Source organism: Diabrotica virgifera, chromosome 5, assembly GCF_917563875.1.
Source record: "Diabrotica virgifera virgifera chromosome 5, PGI_DIABVI_V3a".
Taxonomy (NCBI): Eukaryota; Metazoa; Arthropoda; class Insecta; order Coleoptera; family Chrysomelidae; genus Diabrotica; species Diabrotica virgifera.
Window position 1 is genome coordinate 240,342,238 of NC_065447.1, and position 18,016 is coordinate 240,360,253.

The 18,016-nt window shown below is 30.8% G+C and overlaps 2 protein-coding genes across 2 annotated transcripts in view; both read right to left on the reverse strand.

Annotated features, from left to right (window-relative positions):
• Positions 1 to 1,635: 1,635 nt before the first annotated feature.
• LOC114343546 (uncharacterized) lies at positions 1,636 to 12,692 on the reverse strand. The gene is made up of 4 exons (XM_028294389.2): positions 12,479 to 12,692; positions 9,307 to 9,445; positions 7,285 to 7,427; positions 1,636 to 1,789 (listed from the first exon to the last, which is right to left on the reverse strand). The coding sequence occupies exons 1-4, from the start codon at positions 12,581 to 12,583 to the stop codon at positions 1,688 to 1,690; spliced, it is 489 nt and encodes a 162-aa protein (XP_028150190.1). The 5' UTR covers positions 12,584 to 12,692; the 3' UTR covers positions 1,636 to 1,687.
• Positions 12,693 to 13,140: 448 nt separating this feature from the next.
• LOC114343535 (glutamyl-tRNA(Gln) amidotransferase subunit B, mitochondrial) overlaps positions 13,141 to 18,016 on the reverse strand; it is a 31,008-nt gene continuing 26,132 nt past the window's right edge. The window contains exon 9 of the mRNA XM_028294378.2: positions 13,141 to 13,398. Coding sequence (XP_028150179.1) covers positions 13,177 to 13,398 — 222 coding nt within the window. The 3' untranslated portion in view covers positions 13,141 to 13,176. The remainder of the gene's footprint in view (positions 13,399 to 18,016) is intronic.

The following is an 18,016-nucleotide window of genomic DNA, read 5'->3' on the forward strand; positions in this document are numbered from 1 at the left end:
TAATAATTTAGTCTTTCATTCTGCGTTTAAATTTTTTAAAAGTATTTATTAGTTTTTTCAGGATTCGAACAAAATGGACACCATGTCCGTGGTAATATTTTCCAAATCTATCTTTGTCTTACAACGCACTCAGTCGAATAGAATATTGTCAGCAAATTGTCAGTCAGACTGTGACAATTTTAAATATTTGACGGGAATATCGGGAATATTTTGAGTTGTTGATTAAATAATATTGATATATAGTGTATTTGATAAATAATTGATTTAAGACGTGAACTTAATAATAAGTTATTTATTGTGTATTATTTGTGGAAAATCCAAGCAGAGAATACATCAGGATAATATATCCTGTGACTGTGATCCAAGTATTTTGTTGTTAAAGATGTTCAAAATTGTAAGCGTTCCATAGTAACAATATATTATTAAAAATCACTTGCAACACTTTTCCTCTTTTCTCGATTGAGTGTTAGTTTTTGTTGTACATATAAATTATTACAATCACTGAATACATAGTTAGTGAAAAATTATCAGTAGTAATTGCACAAGAGCTCTGAAATTCTATATTAATTTCAGAGGTCGAGTGCAATTTGTTGCGATTATTTCATGAATAAAACTGTTCAAAACCAAAATTTTATTGTAATTTATTTATGTAAGTACCATTAAACACACAGTTTTTATACATATTTGACGATTGAAAGTCATCACTTTTATAATTTTTAAAACATTAATTGTCATTAATGTCACTGAATGTATTTTTTCGTAGCAACGAAGGGCATCTGACGTAATATACTTAACGACGGGAGATTATCAAAAATTATCGATTTAATTCAGATTTCTGTAGTTTTCTATTGGCCAGAATCTCCTATGAATGAAATAATCACATTTATTAACTGAATTAATAATTTGCAATTATACAAAAAACAGTTATCCAAGAACGTTCAAAAGCCATCTCTGTAAGTCAATGATGACATTTTCAAGTAGAATGACATTCTAGTAATGTTTACATATCCATACCAGTGTGAATTTTACTACACATAATTTGCCGTGTAAAGACAGAAAAAGTAGGGATAGCCGTAAAATATTTGCGAATTATGTACCCATGGCCTTAATATAATAATTCACTGATTGATCCTGACAGTAGTCATCTGTTTTCTCAAAAACTTTGAAGTAATAGTTACTAAATTTGAAGGATTGTTTAGTTCCTGAAAGGACCCAGGACGAAGACATTGCTGGAGATAATTAAATACTTGTCAAAATACAGGTATAAAGATTGTGGAAAAGGCAATCAAAGTATACTGAGAAATGTTTATATTCAGCAGTGAGTGTCAGAGAAACAAACAGACAATATGTAGCCTAAAAACGATTTATATTAATTCATGGAAAACATCTTTCCTTGGGGCTATAAGCAGAACAGATACAACTGTCGTCTTTTTCTTTAAGTTCCATCTTCTATTGAAGGTTGGAGATAATCATGACTATGCGGACCCTGTTGAGATTCAAACCACTTCCTTAAGTTCTTAAGCCTTTTCCTACATTTCGCTTTCCTAGAACTTTGCATTGCATAATAAGTAATAAGTATTTTTGATACTACAGCCATTCAATTTAATTCAAACACAATAAAATGAAGAGAATAAATATTTTAAACAAAACTTTAATATACATATACTTATAAATAAAATAAAAATAATTATTTTTTTCTTCTTGTTTGTACAACTGTCCAACCATCATCTTCCATTGGTGTTACAGATTTCTCACCTGCTTCTTCATCACTAGATGACTCACTATCAACCTAAAATATGTTTCAATTAGAAATCAGAGTCTACAAATGTAGATAATTTATTATTGTAGTACAATAATATTATATTTTAAATTTTTCCTGTATTACTAACAACTAACAACAATGTCTCTTAATATAATTTTATGTATTTTAAACTACTTTTTGTTAAACTTATCACAAAATATCAAGAACATGTCAGGAGATACTAAAATAATGATCAAAATTCATTTTTAAACATTTAAATCAAACCCACTGTAATTCATAAAGGAGCAATATTTTATCTAAATGTTAAACTGTCATCTTCAGGCATTAAAATATTTACACATATTAATATCAAATTTTTCTATACTTTTAAAATATTAGATCCTGTTTATAATTCTCGAAAATGAAGGTTTTTTGAAGTTATACTTCTTTAGGCGCGATAGGGAGTGAATTTTTATTATTCTGCGCGCATGCGCACAGAGACAGTATGTTGTTTGTTGCTAAATCTTTTATTGTCCAAGTAAAAAATACTGTAGAATAGCTTTAAGCCGGTGAAATATGATATTCTTCAAATATAGATGTTAGGTCAAACGTTTAATAAGCAGCCCTTTGAAAGCATCTGTGTTTTTACGGCCAGATCTCCCGCATATCTATTCACAAGTTTCGTGCAAAACATTAGTTTTAGTTCGGTAGCCTAGCAGTGTATTAGTACTGGAGTGTACGTGTGTTAAGTGATACGAGTGTTTTGTTTGCTGTAATTATTTTGAATATTGGCTTAGTATTTCGTTTGGAGAGTGTCAAGTGTTGATTATTGTAATTTAATTAATGTGAATAGTGATGGGGCGCCCGTGGGATAATGTAAATATCGCGTACGATAACGCTGATATTGTAGAAATTGCCAGTGCTAGGGTGAATGTAATTACTAAAAAAAAAGAGCTCGTAAAGAAGATTCGAATGCATTTAAATGCAGAAACACAGCAAGTATGTTTGAATGTATACAAAAATCTACGTACGAAATTCGGCTTTGATGAAACACTATTGGCACAAGCCACCTCTGATTTAACAGAAATTCCACTTTCTACTGTATATAAAATAGTTAAAAATGAACTCTATCATCGCAAGAAACGATGTGACTACAAATTTTCAAGACCTTTAAATCCTTCACTTGTAAAACTATTGAAAACCACAATATACGACTGCTACAAAAGCAATGAAATACATACAATAGAAATAATAGAAAGAAATTGGAAACAACTGGTCGAAATATGAACTGCTGTGAGAAAACTCTTCAAAATTGGATAAAAAAAATGGGCTTTAAGTTCAAAAAAATAAATAAACGTCAAGCAATTATGGAAAGCCAAAGAATAGTCAACAGACGTAATATGTACCTAGAAGAAATTACTAAATATAGGCAAGAAAATAGGAGAATTTATTATTTAGATGAAACTTGGTATGATACCCACGATACAGTAAAGAAAGGATGGACAGATGGTTCAAGCATGTGCATACCAGAAATGCCTGCAAATAAAGGCTCGCGACTAATTATTGTACATTGCGGAGGAAATGAGGGATGGGTTCCGAATGCTTTAAAATTATGTGGGAAGAAAATGGAAGATTGTAACGTTGACTACCACAAGAATATGGAAGCTGACATTTTTGAAGATTGGTTTGAAAACTCGCTGATCCCAAACTTGGAGAAAAACAGCGTAATAGTGCTTGACAACGCTTCCTATCATTCCCGACAGCTCACTAAAATACCAAATACATCTTCAAAGAAAGCTGACCTGCAAAATTTTTTAATGGAAAATGATTTGTATTTCGAAGATTTTTACACAAAAAACAACTTATTGAAGTTCTACACACGAAGCAATTTAGAAAATTATACGCTCTAGAGAGTATTGCCGAAAAGCATGGACACACTATATTGAGACTTCCCCCCTACTTTTGTGTTTTCAATCCTATTGAGTTAATTTGGGGACAATTAAAACCAAGTATAAGGCGTTCAAATAAATTTCCTAAATTTGACAAAAAGGTAATTGAGTTAATTAAAAAAGAAGTAGCCAATATTACCAAAGTAGACTGGCAGAAAAGAATCGCCAAAGTGATCAAAGTGGAAGAATATTATAAGAAGATTGGGCACTTCCACATTAATGGTGGAAATAAATTTATTATTGAATTGGGCGATGATAGTGACGAAGAAAATACGGAAGAAGGAGAAAATGAGTTAAGTGTATCAGTATTTTAATTGTTGTGTTGTGCAATCCATTTTCCAAGCATAAGTGTACTAATGAAAAGACTCGGTTAAAAAAATATTTTTAGATTTTGTATTTTTAATAAAAAAAGAGCGGGGACATGCTTGCACTTTGTGCTGAATTTTAAAAGTTTTGAACTGTATACCTAAAGTAATTTTAGATCTAACTGTGTTTTCATAAAGTTCTTTTAGTATCAGTAATTCTAACAATAACAAGATTAATTATAAAAGCTATTCTACATCAGTTATTAATGCAAGCATGCGGTAAGAGGGAGGTCCCTGTGAGGTTAAATGTTATTAAAAAATTGATAAAATTAATTTTAACACATACAATATTATGTCCTGCTTTAACGGTATTTACCTAAGTATAAATAAATATTTTTAACTATATATTTAATTACCAGAAAACACCAGCTGCCGGCCTAATATTAAAGAAGAACAACCCAAAGAAAGCTACAAATCTTACCTATTACACTATATAGATTGCTTGAACAATACGTGTATCAGTCCAAAAAAGGTTTGGAAAAAATATATTAATGTTTTTAGTAAATATATTTATTATAATTTTTGTGTCTTTGGATTTGTCTTCCTCTGGAGTAAGGTAATATGTATTATTAAAACATTTTTATTTAATAATTGACTTCGTCTATTTGTTACCGTGGTTTGTCATAATGTCCGAGAAACCGTCAAAACAATGCCTTCGTAGCCTCATTGGTACATCATTCGACTACGGATCGAGAGGTCCCGGGTTCAAATGCGGACAATTGCTGTCTTTTTTTTTTAATTTTTGGATTTTTGGAAAGTGGTAAGTAACTATTAAGATCAGTTTAATATGTAATAAAATAAAAATAAACTGTTAAAAGTATTTTATTTCGCTGAAATCATATAATAAGAGTATAACTTCTTACGTGCGTACAAAGTACACACACATTTTTTTTTACATAATGTAAGGGGTCCCTATTAATATTTTCACCTTTCCAATCTTTATTACATATTATTCTTCTGTGAATCTCAGTCAGCATTGAATATAAAAAGTTAATTTGTTATAATTGTTGTTTTCTAGATTTTTATGTTGTAATAATTTCAAGTTTGATTTATTATATTCTCATTAGCTAGAGATGGTGACAATAATGCTTTCAATGTAACTTAACCCATTCGCTGCCTATCGAAGACGACAGAACTCGGCTAGGAGCCATTCTGTTGAACTGCACTTGTCTGAAGTAAGCATATCACTCGCTGGCACGTGAATGACCCCTGACTGAAGTAACCATATCATGCGCTAGCCTGTGATCGGCAGCGAATTGGTTAACCCTTTCACCCCCAGCTACTAATTTTTTTGAGGTCAATAATCCCAGCGATTTTAAGTTTGGACAAACGGCATAAGTTTCCATGCTTATATACCAACGGCCGTACGTTGTACGTCATAGGAACGAACCTACACTGAAAAATGTATTAACTTGTACAAAAAAAGATATTTTCTATTAAAATGCATGATACCGTTGAGTGAAAAGTATAAAGAGACACAACCAAATGTACGAATTTGTGCCAAACTTTTCTCACGGATAGATGGCACCTGTACAGGATTCTCCAGGATTTCCCACACTTTTTACTTATTTGGATTAGAGATTCAGTGGCGTATTGTTATATAATAGTATGATACAATTGATTCAAAAGATGGCATAACCCAGACATCCAAAGTGAAAGTTATCCTCCAACACCAAATTGTTGTATATGGTCCATATAATTTTCAGGAAAAAGTCACACCATTTTGAGCGTCGGGTTTGGGGGGGGGGGGAGAGAGGAGGGAGAAATCGGTAAATTCGTAGTTTTTTACGTTTTTCGTCAATATTTCTATAACTATGCGGTTTATCATGAACAACCTTCTATACAAAAATGTTCCACATTAAATTTGAAATGAAAAAGGCTCTATGCATAATCCTTCTAAAATGAACAGTTCCAAAGTTACGGAAGTAGTATGATATAATTATTGGTCCAAAAAGAGGCCAAACCCAGACATCCAAAGTAAAATTTTTCCTCCAACACCAAATTGTTCTATATGGTCCACATATTGTTCAGTAAAAAGTTACACCATTTTGAGCGTCCGGTTTAGGGGGGGGGGGGGGGAAGATGGGGGAGAAGTCGGTAAATTAGTAGTTTTTTACGTTTTCGTCAATATTTCTAAAACTACGCTTTAGCGTAAACAATGTTCTATACAAAAATGTTCTACATAAATTTTAAAACAAAAAAGATCCTATGCATAATTGTTATAAAATCAACGGTTCCAGAGTTACGGAGGGTGAAAAGTGGAGGTTTTCGATACTTTTTATATTTTTTTGGCAATTGATGATGATTTTAGGTGGTGAGGTTGACGTTTCTTCAAGGGCTTATCACCATCGGCCACTGAAATAGCAAATTTTATTTACAAAACAAAATCGTGTTAAAGAAAATTCCTTTCATTAGTAATAATATTATAAATTTCCCAAAAAATATAAAAAGTATCGAAAACCTCCACTTTTCACCCTCCGTAACTCTGGAAACCCTGATTTTATAAAAATTTTCATAAATTAACATAAACTTTCCTCCGGATTATTAATTTAATCCTCAAGAAACTGTGTACCTGCAAAATATGGCTGCACATGAATTCGCTCCCGGCTTCAGGTAGGAAGACCTAACCCTTCGGTCATAACTTAACTTTCGGGTATGAGTTTCGGAGCGAACTCGTGTACAATAAAAGTGGTTTTATAGGGGTTGGGAGCGAACCCATGTGCGCCGCAAAATATACATTCTTATCTGGAACTATAAATTCAGTGTTTACCTGTTGGAAAGTTTATTTACTTTTATTCAAATTTTGGGTAAATATACCTGAAATCTAATGACACAGTATTTATCAATCATAAAATAGGTTTTCCCAAAATGTACTTACTAATTCTGGTTAACTATTACTAAATATAACGGTCTTTTCTACCTGTCTAATCTTTGGACAAAATTGTTTGTTTGAAAAGGGGTCGACCCACGATATACTAAACTGTGACTGAACTAAATAATTGAAGACAGATACTAATTTTCAATATTTATTTACTATTTATTTATTTATTTTGAAACGTTTTTTTCAGTGTAAGCAAAAAATCCAAATAAAAACAGTTCAAACGTAATAAAATAAATTTGACGTATGTCGTATGTCCTGAAGTATAGTAAGTGGACGTACGTCGTACGTCCACTGGTGCTGAAAGGGTTAATAATGACAAGTTATACAAACATTTTTACCAATACATACCTGCTGTGGTTGAGTAGCTTGTGCTTTACTTTCTTGCAACCAGGTAGTATTTGCTGTTGGAAGTTTAAGATATTCTTCTTCACATTGTTGAAGGTTTCCACTTTTTAGTAACTGTACAAATTTATATAATATGGTAGCAATTTCTGAAACAAATAAAAACAAGAGGTAAATAATGGTTTCATTGATTAAGTGCATAGACAAATTCATTAAAGGAAATGTTAAGGGTTTTAAAGATGAAACAAGACAAGCAAATATTAACAAAGAAGAAATAAGCGAAAATGAAATGATGAAACATATAAATTAATCCTATTCTCCTTTTCATGACCATTTTTCAGTGCGTCACAAATTATAGAAAAAAAAGGTAAGTCCGTGATAATACACATTTATGACATTTATTCTAACATGACATTTTAGTTAAATCTGACTGTTGTCACATTTTATTTTCAATTTGGAATAAAAACAAACCAATTGTGTCTATACACTCTGAGCTTCGCTGGTGTCGCTCCTGGCGGATTACTAATTCAACTTTTACCGGTAATTTTTAAATTTATTATTTAATTGTTATCGCTTAATATTTACAACGCTAAAAAGTAATTAAATTGTAATAGATTTTTTTAAGATTTTGCTAATCATTTTGACGTTCGATTGATGAAATATTAATTTCTTACTTCGGATACTTTCACAATTATCGTGTAGATGGCGCTAAGATTAATTTATAATTACATATTACGGAACATTAAAAAAACGTAAATTCAGTATTTAAAACGTAAATATATTTATGGTAAAAATATATACCACAGCTTTGACCAACTAATATTTTTTATAATTAATGTTTTTAATTTTAATTTTAAATTAATCACTTTGAAATTTATGTCAAATTTCCGGTAAACGTTTACAGACTGGCCACTACTGGCGCTCGCGAATTTATAAATATCCCCTCTACATACGAGCTCACAGCGTATAGGGCTTTTCATCGATTGTCATTTGTTTCGAGCTTCTGTCATATGTTGTATAATCTGTGTATAATATTAATATACAGGGATTATACGATATCTGACAGAAGCTCGAAACAAATGACTGTGAATGAAAAGCCCAATTGCATTTATAAAGTGGTATTTTCATTGATTTGTATAGTCTTATACATTGTACAGATTATATTGATAATATTATTATTTTATTTAATAAATAATTCTTTTTGATTATGGCGTCATCTATGGACAACTCGAATTATCACCGAACTAGAATAATTACCAAAGTAATCACTGATGTGCCTTTTTTTCTGTCATATACAATTTAATGCGTTAGAGAGATATTGAAAAACTGTTACGCACTGAAAAATGGTCATGAAAAGGACTATATAATATAATTTACAAGTGGCATCCGTCTGTGTGGCTCTCTGCGTTTGTATGAAGAACCCAATTGAATTTGAAGTCTGAGGTAATGAAATATGTAGTTAGAAAACAATGTCACATAAATGAAAATGTTTTTAGTATAAAGCTAAAAAATCAGTTACCTACTTAGAAATAAACAAAATATATTAAACATAATAAGTAGACAGTGGGGATTCGTAAATTTCTAAGGTATGAACTTATGCAGGATATGAGAAAGATATATTAAAAAGTTCATATTGCACAAGAAGTAGTAGAGCTGTATTTACATGTAAAATAAGAATCATACCTATATGTAACATGAATGATAAAAAGAAAATGAAATGAATTGAAAGAAGCAAATACATTTTTCATAATACAAGATAATTAGAAACAATTTCTTATGAAATATAACAGATCAGATGTTAAAGTAAAAATGTAAAAATAAATAAAAAAAATTATACAGAGAAAATGTAAAGAACAACTACAAGGAAACAAAACAGATACCAACAAATAATGAATCAAGATTCAAATTTACTATACTCCTAAGTTCAATTATTTGAATACATGTTTATGGAAAACCCATTTATTATAAGATCAAAACAAAAGTACATTATAACCATGGTATTTCTATACATTAAAAGGAGGAACACACCTTTAGGAGAACCATCTTCAAAAAGCATATCAAATTTTTCATCCATAAGGTCTTCTAATAAGTCTTCTAAATCCTCTACTTCCAAATTTTGCTCCTGTGTGCAAAAAGCTGTCACTTCGTCTACACATTCAATTGCAAGCTGCAAAAATAAAATGTTCATAAATTTTACTATTCTTAAGTTTTTCCGAATTTCTACACACATTGTAACCTAAAAACAAACTATCTTTATATATTCTTGATTCTGAGCACATTTAGATCATTACACATAATGTACATTTTCATATTATATTTTAGGTTATATGATGGAGATATTCAGTTTAAATTTTCTTCTACAAAATTGCCTAAAATGAGATATGAGGTTTTCATACTAAGCCATCTATAGAGGGTGTCCCAGACTAATTTAGCCACGCTATATCTCTTAAACAAATAGAGATTTTCAAATGGGACAAAAAGTGGTCTATTCTAATTGTAATATACTTTAATATGGCGTAGAAAAAATCATCCCCTAGATATTCATCCCTTAGTTACAACCCCTAACTTTAATTTTTTTAATAGCACCCTGTATATTTTTTTATAGTTTTGGATGTGGTCTTCTATCGTCTATTCAAGATATTTTTTGAAAATAAAATCGGTTCGTAAATAACCAAGAGAATATCAGTTTAGTTTTGTTAATTATGTGTCCCAGACTAATTTATCCAGGCTATATTTCTTAAACGAATAGAGATTTTCGAAAGGGACAAAAACTGATCTATTACATTTGTAATACAGTTTAATATGGCGTAGAAAAAAATTATCCCCTAAATATTCATCCCTTAGTTACAACCCCTAACTTTATTTTTTTTAAATATCATCCTGTAAGTTAGGGATGAATATTTAGGGGATGAATTTTTTCTACGCCATATGAAAGTGTATTACAAATGGAATAGATCAGTTTTTGTCCCATTCGAAAATCTCTATTCGTTTAAGAAATACAGTCTGGATAAATTAGTCTGAGACACACAATTAACAAAAATAAACTGATAGTTTCTTGGTTATTTACGAACCGATTTTATTTTCAAAAAATGTGTTGAATAGACGATAAAAGACCACATCCAAAACTATAAAAAAATATACAGGGTGCTATTAAAAAAATTAAAGTTAGGGCTTGTAACTAAGGGATGAATATTTAGGGGATGATTTTTTTGTGCGCCATATTAAAGTGTATTACAAGTAGAATATATCACTTTTTGTCCCATTCAAAAATCTCTATTCCTTTAAGAGATATAGCGTGGCTAAATTAGTCTGGGACACCCTGTATAGTGTCACACATTACCATGTTTTATAGGATTTCATATTTTTCTTTCTATCACGAATATCCAGTCAGTTTAGGCAATTCTCTAAGAGTACCTTAGTCCCATGCTCTGACAGTGGCTGCGATAGCTGCCATATATGAGCAGCTGATACAGCTAATCAGTGGCCAATTGTGTCCCTCAAGCAATATGTACATGGAAGAAACCATAATTATTTACCATTTGCCTCATAAAAATCACAAAAGGGGAAGGCATTGGATCCAACTTCTCCTCTTGTAGAACATCAGTCAAAAGACTTATTTCAAACCAATTTTAAGAATGGTTCCTAGATTCCTAGATCGGTTTTTTAACTATACAAGAAAGTCAGTTCAATTGTTTAATAATCTTTTGGATAAATTAAGAAATTCTATCAAGGGCACTGATCCGAATTAATTTTTCGGTATCAATCATCATTTTGAAAATGTTGTGGATAGGTCTGGCTGACACTACAAGTATTAATGGCTCTCTGTTGAAATAAGTAAATAAACACACTATAAGTACATGTCTACTGAAGGCAGGCATATTCATTTCCCTTCAGAATCTCCAGTCTCTTTCGCTGCGGGCTGGAGCTACAGGTGCATTCTAGTGGCTGTTACAGCTAGGAATTCTTGGCTGCCTAGTATGTGGGCTCCTGTAAGCCATCGGGTTTTGAGTGGCTGCCAAGTGTGCAGTATAAAAAACAATATAGCAGTATCACCCATGTAACAACTTATAGATGTTCATACTTAGTGTGACCAACTCCAATTCAGTCCAATCCGGGACAAGGCTTAAAAAAATACCTGAAATCCGGGACTTTTCAATGAAAATCGGGCCATTTTTTAATATGTATGTAGAAACTTAATATCATCGTTTTATTGATTATTTAACATTTTTATGTTGACAATGATGTTTTTATGGAATTAAGCCACAATTGGTTGTAATGATAATTATTACATTTTTGTTAGTTTTTGATGTTTCAACTTCCAATCGGGAAATCGTTCTCAAAAAAAGAAAAATTAGAAAATCAGCTGATGTTGGATTTCTATGTAAATATAAATTTAGGTGAATATATAAATGTAATTATCATTACAACCAATTGTGGCTTAATCCCATCAAAAATATAATTGTCAAACATGCCACAAGAAAACAGCTTCAGAACATCATTATGCTGATTACTTCTTACTATCATATTTGTCGAACGATTGAATTTACTTAAAAATGAGAAGAAAACCTTTAAAAATCAATCCATTAATATTTTAAATTGACCCCAACGAAGAAAATATACTCATTGTTTACATTGCTTGTTTCTTAAAATATACAATTTGTCTTGCAATGAAATTTGCTTTATAACAATGATGGTGACCCACCATGAATTTTTTCGTCCCACCAATTCAGTTTCATGTGAATTCTTAGAAGAATAGCGTATTCAAAATTTCAAAATAGAATTTTACCAAAACGTTGAAAATTCGGATGGCCCGGAAGCCTTGTCCGGGACACGACTTCGTAATTCGGGCCATGTCCCGGATTTTTCAGCTAGTTGGTCACACTATTCATACTTGATTAGTAATCAAAATATGAAGATTTTTTTTAGCTATTTTTAAAAAAGGCCAAGGAAAATACTTGGCATGAAATAGACGAGGATCTTCCTCTCTTGGAGCTTCATAATATTCTAAATTTCTTTGATTCAATATGTTTATCAGATATAATAAAATGGCCAAGAATTTGTGAAAGTAAATAGGAAGACTAAAATAGATCTCGCAGGCCATCTGAACACACACATTGATACTAAAATCGATGGATACTCTAAAGAATGGACAATATATCAATGAAAAAGCTTTCATAATATAAAACCCAATAATAGTTACCTGTTTACTGTTTGGTCCACCCATAGAATGTTCGACTGCTAATTTCAACCCAGTCCAGTTGCTACAAATATGCTGTACGATTTTATGAAGAATTTCTTCGGCCATTGTGCAAATCTTTGTAAATTAAAGTAATTGTTTATATTTTCATTTACTCCATTTCAATGTGGTTGTCAAAAAGGAAGTTTTGAGGTGGGGGTATGCTTTGGTTTTGAGGTTATAAGTTCTTCTTCTTTTTTCGGTTTCTTACATGGCCTTTTAACAACTAGGTACTCAGCTACATTATTTTCTAGGTTTACCAAAAATAAAAAAGTGACTTTTCTTTTAAATAATTGTCGTATTGTATATTATATTTTTAAGATTTGTCTCTAATTCATGTTTAAGATCAAATGTTTCCCGTTCCTGGTTCACTTTATTTTCTTCGTTTGTTCCTCATTCTTTCGTCATATTATCTTTTTGTTCTTTGTTTTCTGATCGCAGCTCCATCGATTTTTTCCACCAGGTTTCATCCCTCCATATTGTACTCTAGCTGCATCTAATTTTAGTTAGTTATACAGATAGTTGATCCAGATTAAATAATTTGGGATAAAAATAAAAAGAACAAAGAATGAAGAAATCAGAAATGTGGGAAAATTTAGACTGAGGGGATTACTAAATAAAAGTAATATTTTCAACAAATTTAATAAAACAAAAATACACTATCACTTCTCTCCTAACAAAGAATGTAAAATTTCTGTACACTTTTTCATGTTTGCCTTATTTTTACTCTTGGCTACAATAGCACCCAACAAAGCTTTTATAGCTTTTGTCTTTCCAGATTTATAATCTGAGACGGCTTTGGCATTTTCTTCAATTACTTCTTGGCATATTTTTTTCAATCGAGTTTCATCGCTGATTTGCAATAGGTTTCTTTCTTGTACAATCTAAAAAATAATAAAAATTGTTATAATACCTAGATGTATATGTATATACACCGTTCTTAGGCGTCAACGCCCTTCGGTAGGGATCTATGGGGAGTATCACCGAGCCGCAAGCCCTTATCCCTTGCCGTACTGCTCCCTCATAGGTCGATCAGATGCCCGCATATTCCAGTCTAAGCGCCAGATTCATATTTAGAATTTTATACTGACGCGTTAGTCTTTTTGTTTTTCCGATGGCCTGGCTTGGGCTTGAACTCTCGTACCTCACAGCGAAGTGAAGTGCGGGTCAGCCGCTAGTCGCACTGAGCTATCCGATCGACATAATACCTAGATATTGTATATAAAAATAACAACCATAATATTTACAATTTTATAAAAAAACAAGCTGAAAATGCGAGCATTATCATAACGAAAACTTTGTTTATTTACGTATTTTAATTCATAAAATTGGAAATTGCTATTATGAAAAGTAGTTTAGAATTAAATAATTATGTTTTAATGTGCAATTATATCATTCTAATTTAAATGTTATGAACTATAAAGGTAGTTTACTCTTGATCGAAATTCATATTTTTTATATACCTCGTATAAAATTAATAAAATTTTATATATGATGGTTGCATCATAAATCTTAGAACATGAAGAGCTTTTTATGAAGAATAACTTTTCTTCGTCAAATTAAAAATAAAAGAGTTATAAATGAAAATGTTGTTGGTATCCATAATTTGAGAAAAATCTTCAAATTTTTTTCCGTTAGAAGGATGTAATTGCACATATCAGACCATAATTTTTTATACCAAACAATATTATTTCATATACTGTCGGTTCGCTAAACTCAGACACAACTGGATAGTGATTTTAGTCAATAAGTTTGCCAATTTGGCAAAAAAATGATTACTAATCACTAGCCACTTGTGTCGAGTTTAGCGAACCGACTACATTTTAATTTCATAGCAAATCGAACAGTCCATTTATCATAAAGGGGAGGCCGTATACTCGTATAAACCTTTTTAAAGCTGTTAATAAATTATTGCTTTTAAAATATACTCAAATTGTATTTTTGAACATCTTATTTATTTTATATAATAATTAAATTCACTATCAAATGCCATTGATGTTTTATTAATACTTAATTTAAAATTTAGTTTGACATTCATGAAGTGTCAAACTCAAATGTAAATAACCTACGCTTTGCTTAACAAATCGAAATTAAAAAACTAGCCTACTTAATAGCAACGATTTCAGCTGGACGTATAGTGTGTCGGCAGAAAATAAAACGATTGTGACGTCACATTTTAGACTTTGAGGTCGATTATCTCGAAAACGGTTAGAAATATCAAAATGCCGTTTTCAGATTTGGATTCAGAAGAAAAAACTACATAAAAATCCATCGATAAATCTGATATGTGTATTGCAGGAGCGGCAACGCAATAACACACACACTTTTGCGAATTAATAAACGAAATTTTTTCGTTGATAAGTTCTTACACATTTTTATTATTTATCGGATACAATATAAAATTATAAACTATTTTGTTGTTGCAATGTCTATGTCATAAAAGAATTTTGTAATCGACTTTAAACTCATATTTAAAAATCAAAGAAAATGTTTTACATTTTACACACAATTAAAAAAAAAAAAAAAAAATAGGAAACAACCAGGTTTGAACCGGGTACCTTTCGATCTACAGTCGAATGCTCTACCATGGAGCTACATCCGCTATTGATTTACGTACTTTACAACCGAATCTAAACGTCATTGCATTATTTACATTTAAAACGGTTTAAAATTCAAAATAAAACTCGATGCATCGTGTCTAGGTAGTATGTTTAAAATGGATTTACAAGATTTCCCGTACATCGTACATAGTGACAAAGAACACGTGAAGTATGTATATAAAAACGTGGACCGTGCAAGTTCGGCAAAGCGACACCTATTTCTTCGCTCTGTACTTTTATTCGCACTTTTAATTATATTGGCCAATTATATTAGTCCTGGTTATTGGATAATTGTCAAGGCCATAGTCCAAAAAAATAGCAAGAAGAAAAAATAAGATTCAGGTTATGTTATGAAAACGTGAACAATTGTATGTAGTAAATAAAATTAGTTATTAAAATGCAGTACTGCACTCAAAATACAATTAATTAAATTTACCTTTATATAATAATTGCATATCATATCAATATTGTGGAGCAATATATAATTTTTCTGCTTCAATGACAGAAGGTATGAAATATACGTCAATTTGACAATTTCAATTGACAATATGAATTATAGTCTGTTCGCTAAACTCAGACGCAACTGGCTACATATTTTACTCGATAATTTTTTTGTTTGTTGCCAATTTTGCAAAAATTGGCGAAATTACTAACTATTTAGTGATTATTAACTATTTAGTAATTATTTTTTGCCAATTTTACTAAAATTGGAAAAATTACCGACTAAAATATCTAGAAAGTTGAGTCTGAGTTTAGCGAACAGACTATATTTAAGATAGTTGCAATATTTCTCCGCGACTCGCGCACGGTCGTTTCTCGTTTCCCTTCCAAGTACTTGCACACCGCGAATACTCGAAAAAAGCAATTGATATAACGGACTATATAACATCCAGATACGATTAATTTTAAACAAAGTTACAGCGGGAATAAAAGCCAAATATGAAACAAACTAATAAAAAAAAATATTGTTGCCGTCATAGTATAGACCAGGGATCGGCAACCTTTTTTACTAGGAGGGCACATTTCAAAAATTGTGAAATTCGGCGGGCACCACCTGATAAAAAGTGGCGGCTTCCTCCCCCCGGCGAGGAAACATGAAAATAGTATAAAACAAGCTGAAAATTCGAGCATTATCATAACGAGAACTTTGTTTATTTACGTATTTATTCATAATATGGAAAATTGCTATTACGAAAAGTTGTTTAGAATTAATAATTATGTTTTAATGTGGAATTATATCATTCTAATTTAAATGTTATGAACTATAAAGGTACTTTATTCTTGATCGAAATTCTTATTTTTTATATACCTCGTATAAAATTAATAAAAGTTTATATATTATGATGGTTGCATCATAAATCTTAGAACATGAAGAGCTTTGTATGAAGAATAACTTTTCTTCGTCAAATTAAAAATAAAAGAGTTATAAATGAAAATGTTGTTGGTATCCATAATTTGAGAAAAATCTTCAAATATTTTTTCTTCATTAGAAGGATGTAATTACACATATCAGACCATATTTTTTTATTCCAAATAATATTATTTCATATAGTCGGTTCGCTAAACTCATACACAACTGGCTAGTGATTTTAGTCAATAATTTTGCCAATTTGGCAAAAAACATAATTACTAAATAGTTAATAATTACTAAATAATTAGTAATTTTGCCAATTTTCGCAAAATTCGGAAAAAACAAAAAAATGCCTACTAAAATCACTAGCCAGTTGTGTTGAGTTTAGCGAACCGATAATAATAATAATTTTCATTTCATAACAAATGGAACAGTCCATTTATCATTAGGTACTCCCAGTAGGGGAGGCCGTATACTCGTATATACCTTTTTAAAGCTGTTAATAAATTATTGCTTTTAAAATATACTCAAATTGTATTTTTGAACATCTTATTTATTTTATATAATAATTAAATTCACTATCAAATTAATGTCATTGATATTTTAATAATACTTAATTTAAAATTTAGTTTGACATTCACGAAGTGTCAAACTCAAATGTAAATAACCTATGCTTTGCTTAACAAATCGAGATTAAAAAACTAGCCTACTTACTAGCAAAGATTTCAGCTGAAGTTTAGTGCGTCGGTAGAAAATAAAAGGATTGTGACGTCACATTTTAGATTTTGAGGTCGATTATCTCGAAGACGGTTAGAGCTATCGAAATGCAGTTTTCAGATTTGGATTCAGAAGAAAAAACTATATAAGAATCCATTGATAAATCTGATCTGAGTATTGCAGGAGCGGCAACGCAATAACACATATTTTGCGAATTTATAAATGAAAAGTTTTCGTTGAAAATAAAAAAAATGTATTAATATATAGGCAAATTTTTATTTCACATCAAATTCTAATATAAAATATAAGCATAAATAATCAACTAGTGAGATATTTGGCACTGTAAATTTGATGCCAGCTCGTTGTAATGTGGAATATGAGTAGAATTTCCAGTTCGCAGGCATTGGTCTAAATGAGCATCAGTAAGGGTTGATCGGTACCTTGATTTTAAGTATTTTATATTTGAAAATAAAGATTCACAGGCGTATGTCTAGGCACAGAGGGAATTTAAATTTAGGGCACATTTTCTCAACAAAGGATAAATATTTATATCCACTAAATTTCAAAAATTCTCTTCGTTACAGTATGATTTCAATTGGATGTCGTTGGTGATATTAATAATTTCCAATTCCAAGTCCTAATTTCCAAGTTAGAAATACTGAAATATGTTGAAATATTTTCACTCAGATCTTCATTTCTAAGAGTGTAAGGATTAATGAAAAACATCAAAAATGTCTTTAGTTCAGAAAATTCTTCGAACCTTTTGTTAAATTCTGTCAACAAGGAATCAAAATGTTTGGCAAACTGATGGGTGGTAACATTTTCATCGCAATG

What these genes read in the sequence shown, in the direction of transcription:
- LOC114343546 (XM_028294389.2), bottom strand. Translation starts at nt 12,583, where the DNA reads ATGGCCGAAGAAATTCTTCATAAAATCGTACAGCATATTTGTAGCAAC. An exon ending in GTGGACCAAACAGTAAACAG is followed by an intron (nt 9,446 to 12,478) that starts GTAACTATTATT and finishes TTATTTTTGCAG; the next exon opens with CTTGCAATTGAATGTGTAGA. An exon ending in AAGCTACTCAACCACAGCAG is followed by an intron (nt 1,790 to 7,284) that starts GTATGTATTGGT and finishes AACATATTTTAG; the next exon opens with GTTGATAGTGAGTCATCTAG.